General features: G+C 46.8%; 1 protein-coding gene across 1 annotated transcript in view; it reads left to right on the forward strand.

Annotated features, from left to right (window-relative positions):
* RREB1 (ras responsive element binding protein 1) overlaps positions 1 to 21,359 on the forward strand; it is a 127,647-nt gene that overhangs the window by 72,381 nt on the left and 33,907 nt on the right. Inside the window, exons 7-8 of the mRNA XM_032424673.1 lie at positions 20,337 to 20,481; positions 21,032 to 21,165. Coding sequence (XP_032280564.1) covers positions 20,337 to 20,481; positions 21,032 to 21,165 — 279 coding nt within the window. The remainder of the gene's footprint in view (positions 1 to 20,336; positions 20,482 to 21,031; positions 21,166 to 21,359) is intronic.

Consider the following 21,359-nt stretch of genomic DNA (forward strand, 5'->3'; position numbering starts at 1 on the left):
AGTACCTTCATTTTCCTTTCTGTTTGCCATTTTGTTTTGTTTTGTTTTGCCTGGTCCTTCTCTCGGCGCCCCCTCCCCGCCCTTCCAAAAAGTCCTTCATCCCTTACATATTTGCCCTCTCAAAATCTGGTCCTGGAGGCATGGCCTATTCCCTTCTTGGGTGGTTTTGCTGCTTTCTCTTCCTGAGACTCGTGCTCCGTGGAACTCCCCATGGGTCAGCTCTAACTCGGAGAGGGCAGTGGGGCGCATTAGGGAGATGTACCCTCCTTGGGGCTGCTCTGGCCCTGAGCACTCCCTGCTTATGATACTCCATGAGACAGCTTTGGTTTTAGGCCCAGTCGCTCCTGATTGGGATCATTTCCATTTTGGGAGAGCGTCTGTGATTGACTAGGACACGTGTCCAGCACATCCGTAAAGGGCATAGTTGCTCCTTCTACAGTGAGGTGGTGGACAGTGCATCTTACAGACAACCATAGCTAAAGCCATGGTGTACTGTGCATCAGGCACTGGGCTCAACACTTTGCTTTTTTTTTTTGCACCTTTATGAGACATAATTCATACGCCATAGATTTCACCCATTTGAAGTGTCCAGTTCAGTGGGTTTTAGTATATGCATAGAGTTCTGCAGCTATCATGACCTTCAGTGTTAGGTCATTTTCATCACCCCAGAAAGAAACCCCACACCCATCAAGCAGTCCTTTCTCATTACTTCCCACCTTCCAGCCCTAGGGAAACACTAATCCACTTCCTGTCTCTGGATTTGCCTGTCCTCCCACGTGGTCTTCTCCTGTGACCCGTTTCTTTACTTACCATGATGTTTTCAAGATGCATCTGTGTTGTGGCGTGTGTCAGCACCCCATTCTTTTTTACTGTCAAATAATAGTCCATTGTATGGATCTACCATATTTTACGATCTCTTTCATCAGTTGGTGGACTTGTGAGTCCTTTCCACTCTTTGGCTATTATGCATAATGTTCCTGTGAACGTTCTGGTCCATCTTTTTGTGTGGACACATGTTTTCATTTCTCTTGGGCGGATACTTCAGAGTGGAATGGCTGGGTCATGTGGTAACTCCGTGTTTAACATTCTGAGGACCTGCCAGACTGTTCTCCAAAGCGGCTGCATCATCTTACAGCCCCACCAGCAGTGTAGGAGGGTTCCAGTGTTTCCACATCCTTGCCAACACCTGCTCCCGCCTGTCTTTTTGATGACAGCCATCCTATTAGGTGTGAAGTGGAATCCCATGAGTTTTATAATTGTAGTTCTTACATTTAAGTCTGTGATCCGTTTTGAGTTAATATTTGGGTCTCGCGTAAGGAAGGGGTCCAGCTTCAGTCTTCGGCACTTTGTTGAAAAGACTTTTCTTTCTTTCCCCCATTTCATTTCATTTCATTTCTTTCCCCCGATTGAATTGTCAGGCCATTCTTCTCAAAATTCAGTTGACCGTAAATGCAGGGATTAATTTCTCTACTCGTTATGTTCCATTGATCTGTATGTTCATCCTCGGGCCTCGTGTTATATTGACTTACTACAGCTTTTTGGCTAAGTTTTGAACTGGGAGGTGTGAATCCTCCAATGGAGGTCTTTTTCTAGATTGTTTTGGCTACTCTGGGTTGTTTGCATTTCCATATGAATTTTAGGATCAGCTTGTCAATTTCTGCAAGAAAGGCAGCTGGTAAAATTACAGGGATTATAAAGTACGTAAATCAATTTGGGGCTCTTGCCACCTTACCAGTATTAAATCTTTGAACGTGGGATATTGTCCATTTATGTCCGTTAAATCTTAATGGATTTCTTTCAAGCGTGTTTTAAATCATTTTCAAAGTATAAGTTATTATTTTTTTAGAGGAAAGTGGCAGAAGGCTTTTTAAAGATTGATTTATTTACTTGAGAGACAGAGTGGAACGGGGGGAGAGGCAGAAGGAGGAGAGAGAATCTCAAGCAGACTCCACGCTGAGCATGGAGCCCGACATGGGGCTCCATCCCATGACCCCGGGATCATGACCTGAGCCGAAATCGAGGTGGGTGCTCAACCAACTGAGCCACCCAGGTGCCCCAAGTTTTATATTTATTTTGTTAATTTATTCCCTGATGTCTTATTCTTTTGGGCAGCATTGGAAGTAGAACTATTTTTTGATTGTTCGTTGCTGGTATATAGAACTACAACTCCTATTTTGTACTGACTTTGTTTCCTGCAGCCTTGCGGACCTGTTTATTCAAACAGTTATTTCGTGGATTCTTTAGGATTTTCTACATACACGATCATGTCGTCTGCAAATAGAGACAGTTGTGCTTCTTCCTTTGAAACTAATCTGAATGCCTTTTTAAAAATTTTTTTTCTGCCTGCGAGCCCTGGCCAGCCCTTCCAGCACAGTGTTAAATAGAAGCTAAGAGAACAGACACTCTGGTCTTATTTCTGATGTTAGAAGAAAGCATTCCGTCTTTCCTCATTAAGTATGATGCTAGTTACGGGTTTTTCCTAAATATCCTTTATCAATTTGAGGAAGTTCTTTTTAGTCCCAGTCTGCTGAGTGTTTTCATCGAGAAAGGGGGTCAGATTGTGTCAAATGCTTTTTTGGCACTTAGTGAGATGGTCCGGTTGTTTTGTCCTGTCCTTCGTTCTGTTTTGGACATTCAACCAACCTCATTCCTGGGATGAATCCCACTTGTTCACATTGTACAATCATCTTCATATGTTGATAGACGTGGTTTGCTGGTATTTCATTAAAGAGTTTGCCTATCTTCATAAGAGATACTGGTCCATAGTTTTCTTCTGAGTCCTCGTCCAGTTTTCATGCCAGAGTAATTCTGCTAGCCTCATAGAGTCAGTTGGGAAGTGGTCCGTCCACCTCTGTGTTTTGGAAGAGTTTGTTGGTGTTAATTCTTTATGTATTTGGTAGAATTCACCAACGAAACCACCTGGGCTTTTCTTTCTGAGACGTTTTCAAAGTACTAATTCAGTCTCTTATGATAGGTCTCTTCATATTTCTGTTTCTTCTTGAGTTCGTTTCAGTCATTTGTGTCTGTTCTAGGAATTTGGCCATTTTATATAAATTATCTAATTGGCTGGCTTGCAGGTTGTTCATAGTTTCCCCTTCTAGTCCTTTCTGTCTCAAGGTGAGTGGTAATGTCCTCTCTTTCATTCCTGATGTTAATCCTTTGAGTCTTCTTTATTTTTTTCCTCAGGCAGTCTAGCTAAACATTTGTCAATTTTATTGATATTTTCACAGAAACAGTTTTTGATTTTGTAGGTTTTCCTCTGTTGGCTTTTCTGCTATTTCATTAATTTCCCACTCTGTACATTATTATTTCCCTCCTTCTACTTGCTTTAAGGGTTAGCTTGCTGTTCTTTTTCCAGTGTTTTAAGGCAGAAGATGAGGATATTGATTTGGGAACTTCTTTTGTACCGCAGACGTTTACAGCTATAAATCTCTTTTTAGGCATTTGCTTTAGTTGCATCCCATAAATTTTTGTATGTTGTGTTTTCTTGTTCATTCATCTCAAAGTATTTTCTTATTTCCCGTGTGACTTCTTTGACCTGCTGGTTATTTTGGACTATATTGTTCAGTTTCCACATATTTGTGAATTCCCAAATTTCTTGCTGCTATTAATTTCCAATATCATTCCATCGTAGTTGGGAGAACATACCTTGTATGATTTCAGTCCTTTGAAATTTATGGAGACTCATTTTATGGCCTAGCATATGGTCTGTCCTGGAGGATGTCCCGTGTGTGTTCTGCTGCTGTTGGTTGGCATGTTCTCTAGAGGCACTTTTAGGTTGAGCTAGTTTATATGTTGTTCACATTTCCTATTTCCTTATTGACCTCCATTTATTTTTATGTGCTCTGCCTCTAAGGTTTGTGGAATCATTATCCCATTTTGCAGAGGAGGAAACTTGCTTGGGATCAAAGTAACAGAGAAGGCCGAGATTTGAACGTTGGCTCTCGGGCTTAGAGACCATGCTTTTAACTACTGTCTGCGAAATGATTGATAAAGCGCTCATGTCACTTTGTATATTAGAAAAAAGCGCTCTTTCACAACCCCCCCCCCAAAAAAAACACAATTCCATGTTGCTGTAGAACATTACAGTGGACCCTTGAACAATGTAGGGGTTAAGGGCACCGACCACTGGGCGGTCGAAAATCACAGAAAGCTTTTGACTCCCCTAAAATTTAACTAATAGCCTACTGTTGGCTGGAAACCTTACTGAGCACATAAACGTATATGTTGATTAACATATATTTTACATGTTGTATGTATTATACGCTGTATTTTTAAAATAAAGTAAACTATAGAAAAAACTGTCGTTAAGGAAGTCATAAGGAAAATATATTTACAGTACTTTCCTGTATCAGAAAAAGTTTTATGTACAAGTGGACCTCCGTAGTTCACACCCATGGTATTCAAAGGTCAACTGTATTTTCCACATTAAACTATTGCAGCCAACTTACTAGCATAATACACTGTATTTGGTGATCACGGGATAACTTTTTATTAGATTTATGATGGTGTGTTGTTCAGGTATACATGGATAGACTTAGAAATGATCTTCAATTTTTTATACCACAGCCCTTGATATTATCCTAAGGTACATTTCTTATTTGTGAACAGTGTATATTGGAGTTGTTTGTAAATTATTATTTGTAAATAAGCACGCCTGAGGGATGTTTGTGCTAATTTTGGGTTTTGTATTGATTTTATTTATTGTGAGTCACCTTGATTTGGAGAAAAAGGACTGATTGTTGAGGGCCCAAGTTCTAGCCCTGATTCTGATCTCTTAGTCTGTCCTGTCACAAAACGGCATAGTAAAACCTCCCTGAGGACTTGTACTCCAATGCAGTAATGTTTGTGAGAGCACTCGAAGGATAACAGTATACCATGGAAATGTCCTACGTAGGGGGTGTTTCTGAGTTTGTATTGTTAGCCCTGAAAGCACCCTTGTGATAATCTGTGAGCCGTGTTCCACTCCTATAGCTGTGTGACCCTAAAGAAGTTGTTTGACCTCTCTGTGTCTTGGTTACTTCCATCTGTAGAAAGAAGTGATACCTGACCAGTGCTGTGGCAGCATTGCGGGGATTCATGAATTAATACATGCGAAGCACTTAGGAGAACGTTTCTTCGGTCACCAGGATTACTATCGTATATGCCACTGAGGGACAGTATACCAAGTAAACACTCCTGTAATACCAGAAAATAAATCAAGAGGTTGCTTTTACTTTTGTTTTCTTTTTACTATACTAAATCTGGTAATCTGAATAACCATTAGGATTTTTGAGTTTATCACACTACACTGACTTTGCCTTTTCTGCAGAAAATTGCAAATAATGACTTAAAAGAGCATTTAGTTTTTGGTAATCATTCATAATCATTACCACCTTCATTTCTTGGTGAAACTGTACTTTTGAAAAAAAAATTATAAAAATGTGAAAACACAAAAATGTGCTGGAGAGAGTGGAGTGAGATTTTTTTTTTTTAAGATTTTATTTATTTATTTGACAGAGAGAGAAAGCACAAGTAGGCAGAGAGGCAGGCAGAGGGAGAAGGAGAAGCAGGCTCCCCGCTGAGCAAGGAGCCCGACGTGGGGCTCGATCCCAGGACCCTGGGATCATGACCTGAGCCGAAGGCAGACGCTTAACCGACTGAGCCACCCAGGCGCCCCTGGAGTTAGATTTATTTGTCCCAGTGGATCTGTTCCAGAACCTGAGACTCGAATGGTGAGCTGTGATCTCTCCTAAGCACATACCTGTGTTTCATTAATCAGGGGCCAGAGCAGCCCTGGGACGTGTGTGTGCAGGAATTTTTTAAAAAGAACCGTGAAAACCCAAGTTCTAATGAGCTGCCTCCTCACTGGGTTTTTAGAGCATGGAAGGAAGTTGGTCGACTGAGAGTTTGCCGCTCAAGACAGAAGTTCTCCTTCTGTTTCTCCTCCTTTCTCATTTTCCTTCGGCTGCTGCTGCTTCCCCACGTCTGTGGCACTGGCTGGGATCAGGGAGAGCCAGGAGCTCACGGGTGAGGTGATCAGAGACCCCGTGCATCCTGGGCACGCGCACCACCCCCGTGTCCCGTTCTGTCTTGTTGATAACCTGTTCCAGGCCCTCCCTTTGTGTGCCCGCGTCAGGTTCTGATCTTCCCTCTCTCCCCTGCTAGTACATGATTCCCTGTGGTGTGGCTTTCTAGCGCCATTTCCCCAAGGCTTGATTCCACAAGGCTGGTCCGGCACACAGTGTCACTTAGGAACACATAGGTCACCTTTCTTGGGCCTCCTGCTCAGCCCTGCTGCTCTGAAGGGCATCTGCACGTGCAGAGGTGATGCGTATCTCTGGGTGTGCACATTCTTCCAGATAAGCCTTGCCTTCCTGGTATTTACTGTCGAGCAGCATGCTGTAGGGGGCCGATCTGGGCTCTGCCCCACACTCCTATTGCTGCATACATCTTGCAAACCAGACCCCAGGAACTAGATCTTTTTCAGTTTCAGGTGGTTCTTAACTGACAGGGAGGTACTCTGTCGTCACCCACTTTATGAAGCAACTCCGTCTCTTTCCTTGGGCCCGCTAGTCATCTTATGAGGATGCAGTAGTTATCTCTGTTTATAAGGCGAGTCCATCTTTTTTGTAGAGTTTCTTTTATCTTAGTCGTAGGAGAGGACCCTCAGCACCCAAGCAAAAAGGCTTTCTCGATCTATTACCAGATCTGGTACAGTTGTTCAAGCTGCCACTTCCCTGTGTGCGGACTCTCGTGTTTTTGAGGTTTGGAAATCCTTCATCCCAAACCACTCTGACCACAGCCGAGTGCCTGGGCAGAATAATAGGCTGCATCAAGTGCAAAACATGTATCACGGAAATATCACCGTGGCTCCAGCTTTTAACTTCCCAGAACTCTTTATCAGTTGCTCCCACGTTGAAAATTTGGATTGAGCGGTGCTTGTCTTCCAAAACAAACTTGGGAAACTGAGCCAGAGCACGCCCGCTGGGAGAGCTCAATGTAGGAAAAAGGGCATTGAGCTTTGCAATTTGCAAAACTTTCCAGAAAGCGCTGGACTTCAGAGCTATGAAGAAGTGATGATATTTGAAAGAGTAGATTGAAACGGATCTCCTTTGGAAGAAATCTTACTCTGAGGTGGGTGTCTTTCTTTTGCCAGACCATAATTGCCTTGGGAAAATAGGAAATTAATTTCCACTTTGCTCCTGATTTTACAAACTGTAGACCTTTAAGCTGCAAAGAGAGCTGTGGAGTATGTGTTCCGTTTCAGACACGGCGAAGACCCTGGCGGGAGCAGGCTTTCCTAACTGGCTTCGCCATTCATTCTCCAAAGAGCAGGGTTGTGTGGTCCCTGCCGGCCGTGTCGTGGAAGGACGAACATGAGGCAGGGAAATCCCCGGAACGTCATCTAGTTGTTCTGGCACCGGCTTGCTTTCCTACTGCAGCGGGCATGACTTTTGCTGTTGCTAAGTACAGGAGACATAGACCCCGAGGATGCCACTGGATAATGGACAGTCTTCAGGAACAGAGGCTTATGTGTTCCCATGATGCTGGAAGAAAACGTTCACTGCACAGAAATGTGACCTGCTCCATGACAAATGAGACCACAGAGACTCTGAATTTAGCACACTACTCTCAGATGCTTAGGCGGAGCCAGCCCTTGGCATGCACAAGTGAACTTGGGTATCTGAACAGGTGGCCAGCATTTAAGGACAGAAGGAGCAGGGATAGGACAGTGTCTTGGAAGGGGACAGTCACTTCTTTACCCTCAGAGTCCAGCAAGAGGAAGGGCCCTGTGAACTTCGGTCACAGTAATAATGAGTTTCTGAGGACACCCTAGAACTAGTTTTGGGACTTGCTGTTTCTCCAGAGTGGAGGTGGGCACTCAGAGGTTCAGCTAGTCACGTCTTAAAACAAGTCTTAATCACCAGGTATGCACTTCCCTGACCTATTCCTATGAAAGAAAAAAGGTATCTGGTCCCATGGGAAGAAATAATTTGTAGGATAAAAATCTGGGGGTCACCCTACTCAGGACTATGTGAATTTTTTTTCTATTAAAAAGTAGGAAATGGGGCACCTGGGTGGCTCAGTCAGTTGAGCATCCAACTCTTGATTTTGGCTCAAGTTGTGATCTCTTGGGGTTGTGGTGATCAAGCCCCGTGTCGGGCTCCACGCTGGGCATGGAGCCTGCCTAAGAGTCTCTTTCTGTCCCTCCCCCCTTCTCTAAAATGAAGGAAAGAAGGGGGAAGAAATGATTATGTAATGACGTTTCAGTTATCTACAATTAAATATCTTTCCCTTGAGGGAAAGACAAATCAGAAGAAAATCTCTTTAGGGGATGCTTAGAAATCTTAACACATTCAGTTCCGCTTAGAAGATGATAAATGCTCTATGACCATGCGAGCAGCTCTCTACAAAAGTAGTTGAGGGGTTTGCGGAGAGTTTAATGGTGTGTACGCAGTCAGCATAATGGGAAGGTGTGATCTGTGCTGGACACAGGACCACTTACATTTGGTGGTGTTCGGTGACTATCTGGTGGTTTCATGATGGTAGTACTTGGGTATCGAGGCAGTTTTCATCTGTCTCAGTACTATGGGTACTGAAATAGTCAGACCTACTTCGAGTATAGTCTAGAAAGCTTTTCGTGAACCGGGTTGCAACATTTTTCTTTTTCACTAGAAAAAAAAAATCATGTAAATGTAATACTCCATTCCCTGATCATGCCTCTTAATATGCTTCTCATTCTCTTCGTGAGTCCACATCATTAAGAGGCCCAAGATTTTCCCCTTGAGCATCAACATTGACAAATCTATGTATCACAGCAAATTGTCCGACTTCCCAGTTTCCCCCGGTAGCATTATTAAGCTTTCACCAGGTGAGTTTATTGTGTGATTATATTTAAACGCTCTTAGCCCTTTCTTTACATCTCATCAGCTGGAAGTGAAACCTGTGTGCCTTTATTTTAAATACAGTAGTGGTTTGTATAAAGACATCCTCTCTGTGTGTCCTCTGAGAGCTCTTCCTTCCTCTCTGGCTGGTGTCGATAAAGGATGCTCCGCAGAATGGCTGAGAGCACCTCCGTTTCTTCATCTTTAATGGAGCGACGTTCTGCTCTCGAGTTTGTCATCATGAGTATTAAGTGCTGTAATAAATACCCAAGCCCCTGGCTCACATAAATGTTCGACAAATTGTGGTTCCCTTCCTTTCTCTTCTCTCTTAGGAAACTTAACCCCCCCAGTTCCTTCTGCATGCTCATAAGCATGTGTGTTTACCAAACCAAGAAGAGAGACTGTGACCTTCCACCACGAGGGTACCACAAGCTGCCATCTAAGAACCTGACAGTCTGAGAGGGGTATTTTGTAGAACAGCTGTGTGCCATAGGCCTGAATTTTCTTTTCTGAGTTGTGCAAATCCCCATGATTATTTGAACCCTTCTTTGGGGGGGGGGGGATTGCTTGTTTTGTGGTGTTTTTCTGTTTTTGTGTGTGTGTGGATTTGCACTATTTGATAAGAGTCTGTGGTTCTTTTCAGAATTCTTACTTTGACGTTTTGGAAATCAGCAAATAGCAGAAGGCTACCACTGCAGGCCAGAGTGATTTGTCACAGAATTTTATTCTTCAAATAAAGTAAAAAACATAAGAAAATAGCAAAGCTGAAAGTAGACCCATTTCAATTGACAGTCCCTTGCAAAGCCTGTTTTATGTTTGACTGACATTCTCTAAAACATTTTCCCTTCTACTTTGTGTTTGTTTTTTCTTTTCTAATACCCCTTAACAATGAGCATAGCTTATTTTTTTGAAAGGATATTTGAAAAATGTACTCGCAGCTGGTGCTCACTTTTTATTCAGCGTTTTTCTCCTGAGGACCACGTCAAGTTCAGTTATACCAAAGAGGGCAAACCAAAAGTCTGCAAGTGTGGGAATGTGTGAAAGCCTTTTTCATCCTGTCCCCGTTTCTCAAATTTATGATCTGCTTCATAATTAAGGAGTTCATTATCGTTCAGCCAGCTGGATGCTAATGTTCATAATTTAGGTTTGCTCCTATTTTGGCAGAGGTGATATTTGGTTTTAGAGATTTGAGCAGATGCAAAAGAAGTTTCCTTTGAATGCAGGCACCGTGGGATTTTTGACCTATCCCGTTGAAATATTTTGAAAGCTCAGTTGCACCAGGTAAAAGTGGTGAATGGCATCAAATTCTGGAGCATCCGTGCTTGCCCACACTTGAACGGCCTGGCAATTGTGAGAGCTAGAAATGAGGTCACAGAAGGTAAGGTATGTGTTTGCTGGGGGTAGGATGAGGAGTGGAGGGCCCGCCTCTGCTCCAGACCCCGCCGCACGCCCTCCTCCTCTCCCACCCTGCCCTCTGCTGATGTCCCGACAACTGCGAACAGATCCTGAGCGTGCGTCCCACTTAGTTCTATAATATTAAAGTAGCAAAGTGAGGAAGGAGTTGGGGGAGGAGAGCGGGCCTGCCTGCCAGCGTTAGATCACAGACTTCAACCTGCAGCTCTGCACCTCATGCTTTATACCTTGCATTTTTCCGCCTTTGTTTAAATATTCAACCTGTCCAACCTGTTTGGGCTGAACAAGCTGGTGCTAGCAAACATCGAAACGTGCCCACTCACTGTCAACGTTTTTCTGATTTGTTAAGGAAGGTGATTAGCAGCAAATTCTGTCTCCCACCGAACCCCGCCCCCCACTAAAAAGTGAACAAGCAGCACAGAAATCTTAGCATAGGAATTTATCACACCGAATCCCCGCTCACCTGCCCTGGGCATGAGTGTGTGCCAAAGGACCTTTCTCCTCGGCCACCTTCGGGGCTTAGGTTTGATAGAGAGCTTGTTGGTCTTCAGTCAGGACAGATTTTGTATTTCCTTACACGAGAGATTCGGTTGCATAATAGGTATTGGTGTGTAGTGTCAGCACTTAATTCTTACCCTTTGTGCTTATATAACCCAGCTCACAAGAGAGGCCTGTTGCAGTTTTACAGGCAGGAAAATGGAGGTGTGCGATGTCACAGGTTCAGCTGAGACTGGAAGCTGGGTTCCTGTGGGCAGAGCGGTGTTCCACTCTCCCTTGCAGCACGTCGTCTGGGGATTTGGGTCACCTCTGGCAAGCAGAGGCCCATATGTACCACATTCATCCCATTGGAGATGCAAGGTGATGAGGAACTGATGCCTTCACGGAGAAGGGGCTCTGTTGCCTAGCTGGGTTTTGCAGGTGATTGTTCTCCTTGGGTTCATTTATGTTCATCTTTTCTTTCCCTCTCACATTGGACCCAACGTGATCTTGGTCCGCCTTTCCTTCTCGGCTGCTTCTCCCTGGCCCCTGAAGAATACAATATGGTGTCCCCATAGTGGTGGTGACCTGCCTTTTCCCTGTGCTCCGTCTCTGTACCCACCACCCACACCTTCCATTTCCCTCTGTGGCATGTGGCGGGCCATCGTGAACAGCTCAGCCTAAGCATTTCCTGTTCCTCTTTTGGAAGAGGCTGAGGATCAGCCAGCAGTGAGTTGGCACTGCCTTATGGTGGAGATAGTCATCTCTTCCTCCTCTGCAAAAAGAAAACGGATGTGAATAACTAGGTGCTACCGTCTTTAAGAAAGAAAGCTAAAGCTAACTCCCTTCGGGGCTGAAGTGAGAAAAGGGTCTGGTGACCACCTTTCAAGTCTGCCATGACGGTCAGGACTGGGGATTGGCTTGACTGTAGATTTTTAGCCGTTCGCTGCAGGAAGGCATCATCTGCAGGGTGGGGTGGAGGTGGGTGGCGATTGCTTCCCTCAGAGGTAAAGGCTCCGGGCTGCGCTTCAGGAATGTCCACTTCAGGTGGGCTCCATCACCAAAGGCTGCAGATACGGGAGTCTCTCCTGGGATTGGGACCTTGGGCCGTCTAGGAGGGTTGAAGAAATGGAGGGTGGTTAGCCCAGACAAGGGGAGGAGTCCATTACAACATGGTGGCTGTCCTAAAAGATCTAAGGGACCATCAGGTGGGAAAGTGGTAACTTTCTACTTACTGTTTCCTGGTTTAACACAGGGACAGCCCAGGCAGGCCAGTTTCAGCTCTGCGTGAATGAGAGTTCTCTCTGGGTGGGAGAGAGGTCAGCATATTCAGCCTCTGAGATCTTTTGTTTTTTAGGAATCAGTGATTTTATATGGAAATATGTACTGTGTGTCTTCGTGGGTATTATACGCAGGAATCCAGGGAGCCAAGTAACATATAGAGAATGTTCTAACAAATAAATTATTTTAGCAAAACAAGGGCAGGCAAAGGAAAGGAAAAGTACAAGGGGCTTTAAGGTGTACTGATCCAAAGAACCTGCTTAGGAACAGGGTCTAGAATAAAGATTTTGCAAAGGTTGATTTTATTGACATGGGCCAACTGCCAAGCTCCCCTACAGTGTATTTGAACACTAGGGGAAGGAGCTTTAGAATGAGCCGTGAAGGGCCCTCTGTTTTCCAAGTAAACCGTCAATAACTGGAGAATGTCGTACCTCGATTCTGTTCTGAGGTCAGCGGCTTCCAGTATCAGTACGGAAGGTAGGGGCAAAGGACTGTAGTAGCCAGAAGGTTGCCTTTCCTCCTCCCTGAAGGATGGCGGAGAGATAGTGGCCTTTGAGGGAAACCTACTCCTCAGGCATCGTAACCCAGCTCGGTCCATCCGGGAGGAAGTGTTTGTACTAGGGTTTTGCGTGAGAGCAGGATGGAGAAGAAAGTGCCTTCTCCACCACTGCAGGGGAGCCCAGAGACAGCAGAGCAGAAATCGGGGGTCAGCCAGGACTGTACCCCTGAGTCGGCTGTGGGCTGAGGAGCAGTGGAGAGGTAGAAACTTCACAGGCAACTGTCATGAGCAACAGGGACCCGGACTCCTAGTAACTCCTACTTTCAGTTAGGGTTCCTTGACTTTCCACACTGTTCCCATCTATGCGGCATGCCAGGCTGCAGTCCACAGGGGGAGAGATGTTCTGTGCCCTTGGGATGCGTCTCCCCGCTTCTTGCCCGGGAAGAGGAGTTCGTGGAGAGAGCTGACAGGGGATGTGGTCTTTGAAGTCAGCGTGCGGAGGCAACTGCGGGAGGAGTAAAGCTCGCGTGAGGAGTCAGGTGCAAACCTCCCTCTGTTGTAGCGTCCGCAGGTCACGCGGCCCACGTCCGAGGACGTGGAGTGTCGCCGGCTGCAGGGGTGCGCGTGCATGTGCGCGTGCACGCAGGATGTGAGCGCTTGAGCAGAAGCATCTCGAGAGCTCTGGGAGCAGCCCGCAGTAGGTGTCCCCACAGCCAGCCTGAGGACAGCGGGGAAACGCCTCTCTGAGGCACACCCCCCACCGGAGGCTGACTTCTGGAGTTTTCGAGGCTGCTTCCATCCACCGCCGTCAGACCTGCCTCCACACCCAGGCACAGCTGGTGTGACCTGCCTTCTGGATCGGCATGACTGAGCCTGAACAACACCCGAATTACTAGAAGGTGGCTCTGAGCTCAGACGTGCAACCACCCTGGGAGGCGGATGCTTGAAGCCTTACCAGCCCCTCCCCGGCCCCTCGTCCACCTCTGTCTTGCGCTGCCCTCCCCGGCCCTCAGGTGCTGGCGCAGGCCCGGATGGACTTCCAGGCATCACTCACAGCTCTCCACCCTCAAACCCCTGCCCTGGCCGTCTGTTACAGAGACCGGCAGGAATCTTTCTGGAGGCTGACTTTTCTTTGGCCCAAAATGTAGGTTGTGGAGCGGTGATGCTTGTTAATCTGATTCATCCCCTCTTTTGGCTATCACAAGACTTTGTTGGAAAAGCAAAGCGAGCACCGGTAGGAATGGGGATAGATCTATCATCAGGCTGCAAAAACCTGTTGGAGCCTGTCGGCTTCAGTTTGGCGCACACCCCACCCCCCCAAGCAGGGCTGAGTTCTGTTTGTGTATGTTTTGTGTCCTGTGTGCTGAGTGACCTTCCTTATGATGCCGTTCGCTCAGAGGATCACATAATTCAGCTCCTGGGTTAATAAAACCTATGAAGAAATTAAGCAGAAGTTAGCAAATACCAGAGGGTCTAGATCTTGCCTGAACTTTGACCTTCTCAGGTAAATGGGGTAAAGTAGCTATGGAAGAACGTGAACGGTGTTTGAGACGTGCCACGAGGACACCTTCCAGTGGGTGATCCTTTAAACTTGTTGAGAGTTGTCCAAAGGATTTGACCCCCAAAATAATTTTGAGGATGTTAAATTTCGTCACTGTTCTCGTTATGTATTTATGCCCGAAAACTTGTGCAGGGTGTGCAGGTATATTGCAGTGTGAGCCTGGGAGTGGTGTAATGCTCTATCCCCAAAATGGTGACATTCCTGTCAGGTGGTTCACCGAGCCTGTGACCAGGATGAAGAGTTGAAGAAGTGAACTGTGATCCACTGGTTCTCACACTTGAGCAGACGTGAGTGTCACCTGGAGGGCTTGTGGAAACCCGGGGTGCTGGGCCCTGGCCCCGAGTCTCTGAGTCTGCAGGCCTGAGAACTAGCTTTTGTGACAAGCTCCTGGCTGGTGCCATTGCTTCTGGTCTGAGGACCATGGCTTGAGACTGGCCGATTGGTCCCCATTTTAGACATGTGGAAACTGAAGGTGAGGTAGTCGGGATAACTTGTGGTGTCTCCCTGGGTGCTGAATGGTAGAGCTGGGATATATCTACACTGTCTCGTGCTCAAGATCGCCCCCAAGACTTCACTGCCCTCACATGGTCTCTCTATTACACCATCGTCCCACCCAAATTTGCTTTGTCGTCTACCCGAATGCCCACTTGCTTCTCTGAGCAAGCCAGTGCTCGAGTAGTAAGAGTTTACCTTCATTTCCAAATCTGTAGACTTACATACCGAAGAAAGGTGAGCAGAAAGGTCCTGTATTTGGAGAGCTGGAGGTGAGGAAGTTCAGGGAGGAAGAAAGGGGTATGCTTTAGGAATTGGTCTGTCTCTGCTGAGTTACTAGATTGCCGTTCAGCTCTTGTACAAGATGTATTTGTTTAGCTGTGATGCATTCGGTATTCTTACGAACAGCCCACTGTAGCTAAACTGGGTCTTTTTACATTTTAGAAAATAAAGGATTACATTTACAAGAGGAATATTTGAGTTGAAAACCAGCATCCATGCCAAAATTCAAAGCAAGCCCCTATCAGTACTAAAAAGTACTCAGATTTAGATTTTTTTTTTCTACTTTAAAAAACATCTGCAATATTTGTTTTTGTTCATTACTATAGAAACCTCCTCCCCCCAGCCCCGGTGTTACAAATGGGAGAAAACTTTACTTGAATCCTCAAAGAGTTCTGATAACATTCCTTCCTTAGACCATGGTGTGGCAGGATTTCTACGATTGAAGTGACATGCCTCTGAAGGAAAATTCTAGAATTTTGTGCCAAAAGCAGCTTACTGTGAATGTAAGTGGACTTTTGAATGCACGAACACAGATTCGTACCAGTAATGGGAGAAATTCGTGTGGGTCCTCAGTTTTCATCTTTTGGTGTTTTTCATTAAAGTGCCTTTACCACAGCACTGTTTACAATCTCCTATCGAGTTTGCTCACATTAAACCCTAGTAAGGGCATTAATTATGAGGTTTCTTGGAGGCTGAGGACGTGGTTGGAGTGATAGTGCAAGTGGACAGGTTTTCTGCATGTCCTTCATGCATTCATCTGTCCGGCCATTCAGCCATTTGGCAGATATTTAGTATGTGCCACCAAGGGCCGGTGCAGAGAACGAGAGAGACAAGGCCGTGATGAAACTTATTTTTGAGGGCGCCTGGGTGGCTCAGTTGGTTAAGCGACTGCCTTTGGCTCAGGTCATGATCCTGGAGTCCCTGGATCGAGTCCCGCATCGGGCTCCCTGCTCGGCAGGGAGTCTGCTTCTCCCTCTGACCCTCCCCCCTCTCATGTGCTCTTCCTCTCAAATAAATAAATAAAATCTTTAAAAAAAAAAAAGAAACTTATTTTTGATTGAGGCCGAGGAGACAAACAAGTGAAATACACAGTTTTTTCAGTTTCTGGTATGTTCTGTGAGGAAGGTAAAGCAGGGTGGTGGGCTTGGGAGCCTCTGCGTGAGTGCGGTGGGACACTTGCCGTGGAGCTTGAATGGCCGGCACCAGCCCTAGGGTCCTGAGGTAGAGCAGCCGAGCCAGAGGGAACAGTGAGTGTACCAGCCCTGGGTCCTCTCTCCCAGAGAGAACCAGTGTGTCTGCGAGGGCCTTGAGATCAGGATAGGGCGCCAACAAATGAGGCCTGAGAAATAGGCCGAGGCCACATTCAGTTCTAGGAAGGGCACTGTCAGAGAGGCCTCCGAGCAGGGCCGTGGTATGACATAGCGAGCTGTGTTTTAGAAGCTCGGCCTGGCTGTGGGGTAGAGAAGGCGCGGTAGCAGGGCCAGAGGGAGATCGGGGAGGTATCCGTTTAAAATAGTAAGACCAGCCGGTTGAAAATGCTGTTGTCGTGGGTGTTTCTTGCAGCGTTATCCATTCCTGAGTTATAAAGGTACCTCAGTCCTTGTGCGTAAATGCTTGCACATTTGTTCAACTCTTAATCTTCAAGACAAATTTCTGGAAGTGGAATTACTGGGGTAAAGGGCACACATACTTAAAATTCTGCTCCGTGTTGCTCAGCCGCGTTGCAGAAAGGTCGTTACCATTTTTACTCCCATCACCAGTGTGAGAGCCACACCAACTCTGCTCATTTCTCATCCCTGCCAGTCTGGCAGACGAAAAGTTGGAAAGTGCTCGAGTGTAGAGTAGAGGAGACGGGCTCGATGGCAGTTGGAGTGAAGAAGTCATGGGGATCTTAGTTGGAACTGAGCATCTACATCCCTGTTGAACACGCACGCAGGAACCCCAGCTCTGTTTACGCCACCTGCGGAGGTGGTCGCCCCGGTCCTGTGCCCTGCACCCTCAGACCACATCCAGATTGCCGCTCCTGATCCAGCGTGGCAGAAAGGATATCCACACACTGGGGCGCATCCCAAGGTTAGGAGTGACCGGTATAATTCAGCAGCGTTGAGAGCAGAGCCTGCGGGGGCTGGCTGGAAGAGCCGGAGTTGTCCAGTTTGGAGAAGAGAAACTTCCGAGAAACACAGTAGTCCTCTTGAATTAATTGAAGAGCTGCCGTCTCCGAGAGAATGGAGACTTGATTCGACGTTGCCCCCGAGGACAGATAGACATTTAAAGGAAGGATGGGATTTTTGGCTCAACATGGGAAAGATGGTTTTAATATTTAGCATCGTTGCAAATGGAAAAGTGCTGAGGCATCATGAAATGCCGATCTGTCCGGTGTGCTGAGGGGGAGGCTGGCTAGCACCTCAACTCCCTGCCTGGCAGTTCTGAGGCTCGTTGTAGTTTACTGGTTCTTAGGGTACAGGGAAACGAGAAGCATTTGTCCTTGAAATAAAACCTGACAGAAAAACAGACCCAAGCCTTCTAAAGAAGAGACCTAGAATTGCCCTCCCCACCAGCCCCCCTGTCTGCTTTGGCCACACTCTGTGAGGAAGAGGCCATTACGGGCTCATTTTGGTGACACGCCCCACTTCCTGTGAGCGTTCGGGAGGAAGTGGACGGTTAATGTTGTCACTCCTACTGCCGGAGCCCCGGGAAGAAGGGAAGGGGTCAGGTTAGACGGAATCTCAACTACAGATCACATCCAACTTCAGAAACGGCTGAGGCTCCCGGACCCTGGCAGCTGAACTCTTGACTGAGTTGAGTTCATGAGCCTGCAGCTGTTGGTCACCATGTTGCCGAAGAGATTGGAAACTCCCCATGTCTTGGCCAGCAACCAGAGATTGAACCCCAGAAGGGAGCACGCTGAAGCTTTGAACCTGAGGCTCCAAAGGCCTCAGTCGGAGAACTGGAGTGGGTTGACGCGCTTGCCACCAAGCCCTTTGAGACTGCTTTGATCTGGTCTCCTTTTCCTGCCTTTAGCAACGATGCAGCTAAAGGGCAGCCCCAGTTTTTCAGAATAAGACAGAGGCAGGACTGGGGGCGGGGAATGATCTCTTTCATTCTCTTGATGTCTGGCTAGAGCTTGGTACCAAGTGCTAGGCCTTGGACTACAGTCACTCAGAGAGGAAGTGTCCAGGGTCAGGCTGGAGCCCTGAGGTTCCAAAATGTAGATCAAAGGCTTGGCCTTAGGAAGCAGCCTGGGGAGGGGAAGCCCAGGCTCCTCAGTGGGCACACCTGGGTCCGTCGTGGTCGTGTGGGCCCCGGCGTGTCAACCTGTCCACAGGTTGCGTGGCCTCGTCTGCAGAGTAGAAATGAGAATCTGTAAACTTCCCACCAGGTCCTCTCTGTGTGCTCACTGTTGTCCTTCCTCATCCTCTACTCTGTGGAAACAGCTTCGGTCACACATTCCAGAACTAGATAATAAAAGCATCGCTTTGTAAAAATGCGGATCCTATGATAGAAAAGGCGTAGCTTGAAGTGAGCTAGTAGCTGCTTAACGGTTGTCAGTCTCAGAGTTCCAGTATTCTCTGAGGTTATTTGTGGCCTCATGTTCATGGGCACAAGTCACCTATCGGCTGTAGAGAAGGTATTCATCTTTAACTTAATTTTTGAATGATTTATTGACAGGGTTTGGTGCTAATTTACATCCCATAGTACTTTTTGTACTTCCTCAGTTTGTAGGTGCTTTAAACATTTTTTTTTTGCATTTCTAAAACTGGAATATGTGATACAGTAAATATCAAAAGAAACTTGCTAGCGTTTTCCTTTTTCCGTCTAAATACTAATAGTGAGTAGTCTGTAAATCTCAATCAGCTTGGAATAGAAGGGGATACTTAGAAGGAGGCGCTTGGTTCCCAGGAACTTTCCTGGGGCTTCGGGTGACCAAGAACTAACAATAAAGCGTCATCTGGATAAGCTCAGCAAGAAATTAGGTGGACATGGGCATGGTGGTTGTCTGTGGTTCTTTTCCATTTGCTCCCTTTCAATCTTCCTGCTCCACCACACTGACCCCCTACTCCCCACCCCAAGCCCTCCAACCCAGACAACAGAGGTTTGGCCTGAGGCCCATCTCCTCCAGGGCTAGGCCACATCCAGCGTGCTGGTGGATGGCTGGGCTGACGTTCTGTGGGCCGGGGCAGAGACGATCAGGGCTAGTGTGGGGGCCCTCCGCCTCCTAAAGTATGTCTGTAGAACAGAACAGGAGACACCCAGGGTCTCACCCCCACACACCCATGGGTAGCACGGGGCAGGGTTGTGGTGGGGAAAGGCTTTATCTCAGCCATCTTTTTGCACCATTGGCCCACGCGCCTGAATTTCTGCCCCTGCTTGTGGTTCGCAGGCTTCTTAGCCTTGTCATCCCCAGCCCGTCCCCTCTAAAGAAGGAGCTGAGCTGAGCTGCGCTTCTTTCTGGATGTGTGACGGGACTGTTTCTGAAAGCCTCGCCATCTTTCCCCATTCCTAAGTGCTTCCCCAGTGAGATAATCCAATGAAAGAGCTCTTTCTAAAAAGCTGGGACTTCGTTCCTACATCTGGCACAGTTTAACCCCAGTCAAAGATGATGATGGTGATGACGATTGTCATTAGGAAAACCAAACCCTTTATGTCACAAAGGAAGGAAATTGAGACTGACTGTCTTTCTGTAATCTCTCTCTCTCTCCTTATGGCCCTTGGGACCGTGTTCTTAGGGTGTTTGCTTTAGAACTTGATAAAGTAAGGCCACCTAAGTCAGGTCACCCATAAAGCTTTCTTTTTGGGGCAGACAGACTGACTCTATGTAATGCTTTCTCACACGTGTGTTCCTGGCCCGGCAGACATTAGGGTCGCAATGTGCAACCTATTCATTCTGTTGCCCCAGCTACCCTCACTGTCTATGAATCCGCGTAACACCATGCACAACATGGAAAGCCTTTTAGGTTCACTCCAGACATTTGCTGGGTTAGCACTTCTCAGATTTGACCCCCAGCATGCCTTCGAAAGCAGAGGAGAGCGAACACATACTGCTGGCATTTGCGAGGTGGGTTCTGGGGGTAAATGCAGACTGATTACTTGATGTGTGAACCGGCCGTATCTGGGAGTTCTTTATAGAATCATGTGTCCTGAAATAGTACCTTTCTTCTGAGTAAGTAGAAGAGGCAATCAGATGTTTTTTTTCATCTCGTTAGTGTCAGTGAAGTTCATGAATGTCTTCCAACAGACAGCAAAGCATTGAGCAACATTTTTGGATAGCGCTTTGTGAGAGCTTTATGGAGGGCTTCAGGGAGATCAGAGAAGGCTTTAAAAGGAGAGCAATCACGTATAAATCCTACCATCTATCTTAAAGAAAATTCAAGTACCAACACCTAAACGTATAATACGAAAAATGTAAAAGAAATCAACCAACTCAGTTTTTTGCCAAATCACATTGTGTGTGTGTTCTTTCCAGACATATGAAGATTCATGAGAAGGACCCTAACAGTGCTACAGCTACGGCCCCCCCATCCCCACTAAAGCGCCGGCGGCTGTCCTCCAAGAGGAAACTGAGTCATGATGCCGAGTCAGAGAAGGAAGACCCAGCACCTGCTAAAAAGGTTCTCGCCACCTCCCCCCAACTCCCCCCGCACGCCGATGTACCTAACCACGGGACTCCTGGCAGAAATACCTCTAGTCTTTATACTCACAGTCTGGGGACTTGGCAGACATCCATCCTAAGCTTTTAACCTGTGTTTTCCCACACTGTTTTTGCAAGGTGTCTGCAGGAAAGCGTACCTGTGTGCACTTCTCTGTGGGCCCCCCTCGCTGAGCCCCATGAAATGAGGGGCTTGTTTCATTGTTCTGTGCTTTTTGGTTTCTCCACCTGGAGTGGAAGCTTCCTACGTGTTAGGGACTCCTATTATTCTCTGTCCCTGTCAGATACTAGGTGCACCATGAGCATGGATTGAAGGGGTGAGTGGGTTGAAGGTGGATGGATGGAAGCATTCGGGGAGGATTTGTTGCATGGATGAAAAGACTGGTCAGTGGCCTCCTTAATCCTTAGGAGGGAGGCCTCCCTGTAGATCCAGATTGAGTATTGGCTTCTTTTCTGAAGCAGACCCGTGTGGGAGACTCCTTCATGACTTCACTTTTTTCCTTTCCCCCAAGATTTTGGAAGATGGGCAGTCGGGTGACTTGGAGAAGGTCGATGAAGTGTTTCACTGCCCCATATGCTTCAAGGAGTTTGTTTGCAAGTATGGACTGGAGACCCACATGGAGACCCACTCAGATAATCCACTAAGGTACGAGAAAGGGAACGCACCTGTCCTCTGGAAAGCTCTTTTTCATTCCTGTGTCCTCAGACTTAGGACAGATCCTCACCGCCCCCCAACCCCCGCCCCCCCGGTCCTCCAAACTGAGCTAAAGGGATTTGCCTTGGGTTTGGTGACAAGCCAGGCAGCTGAGAAAGGAGGGTGGTGCGGGGAAGCCAGGCTGA

Source organism: Phoca vitulina, unplaced genomic scaffold, assembly GCF_004348235.1.
Source record: "Phoca vitulina isolate PV1807 unplaced genomic scaffold, GSC_HSeal_1.0 scaffold31, whole genome shotgun sequence".
Taxonomy (NCBI): Eukaryota; Metazoa; Chordata; class Mammalia; order Carnivora; family Phocidae; genus Phoca; species Phoca vitulina.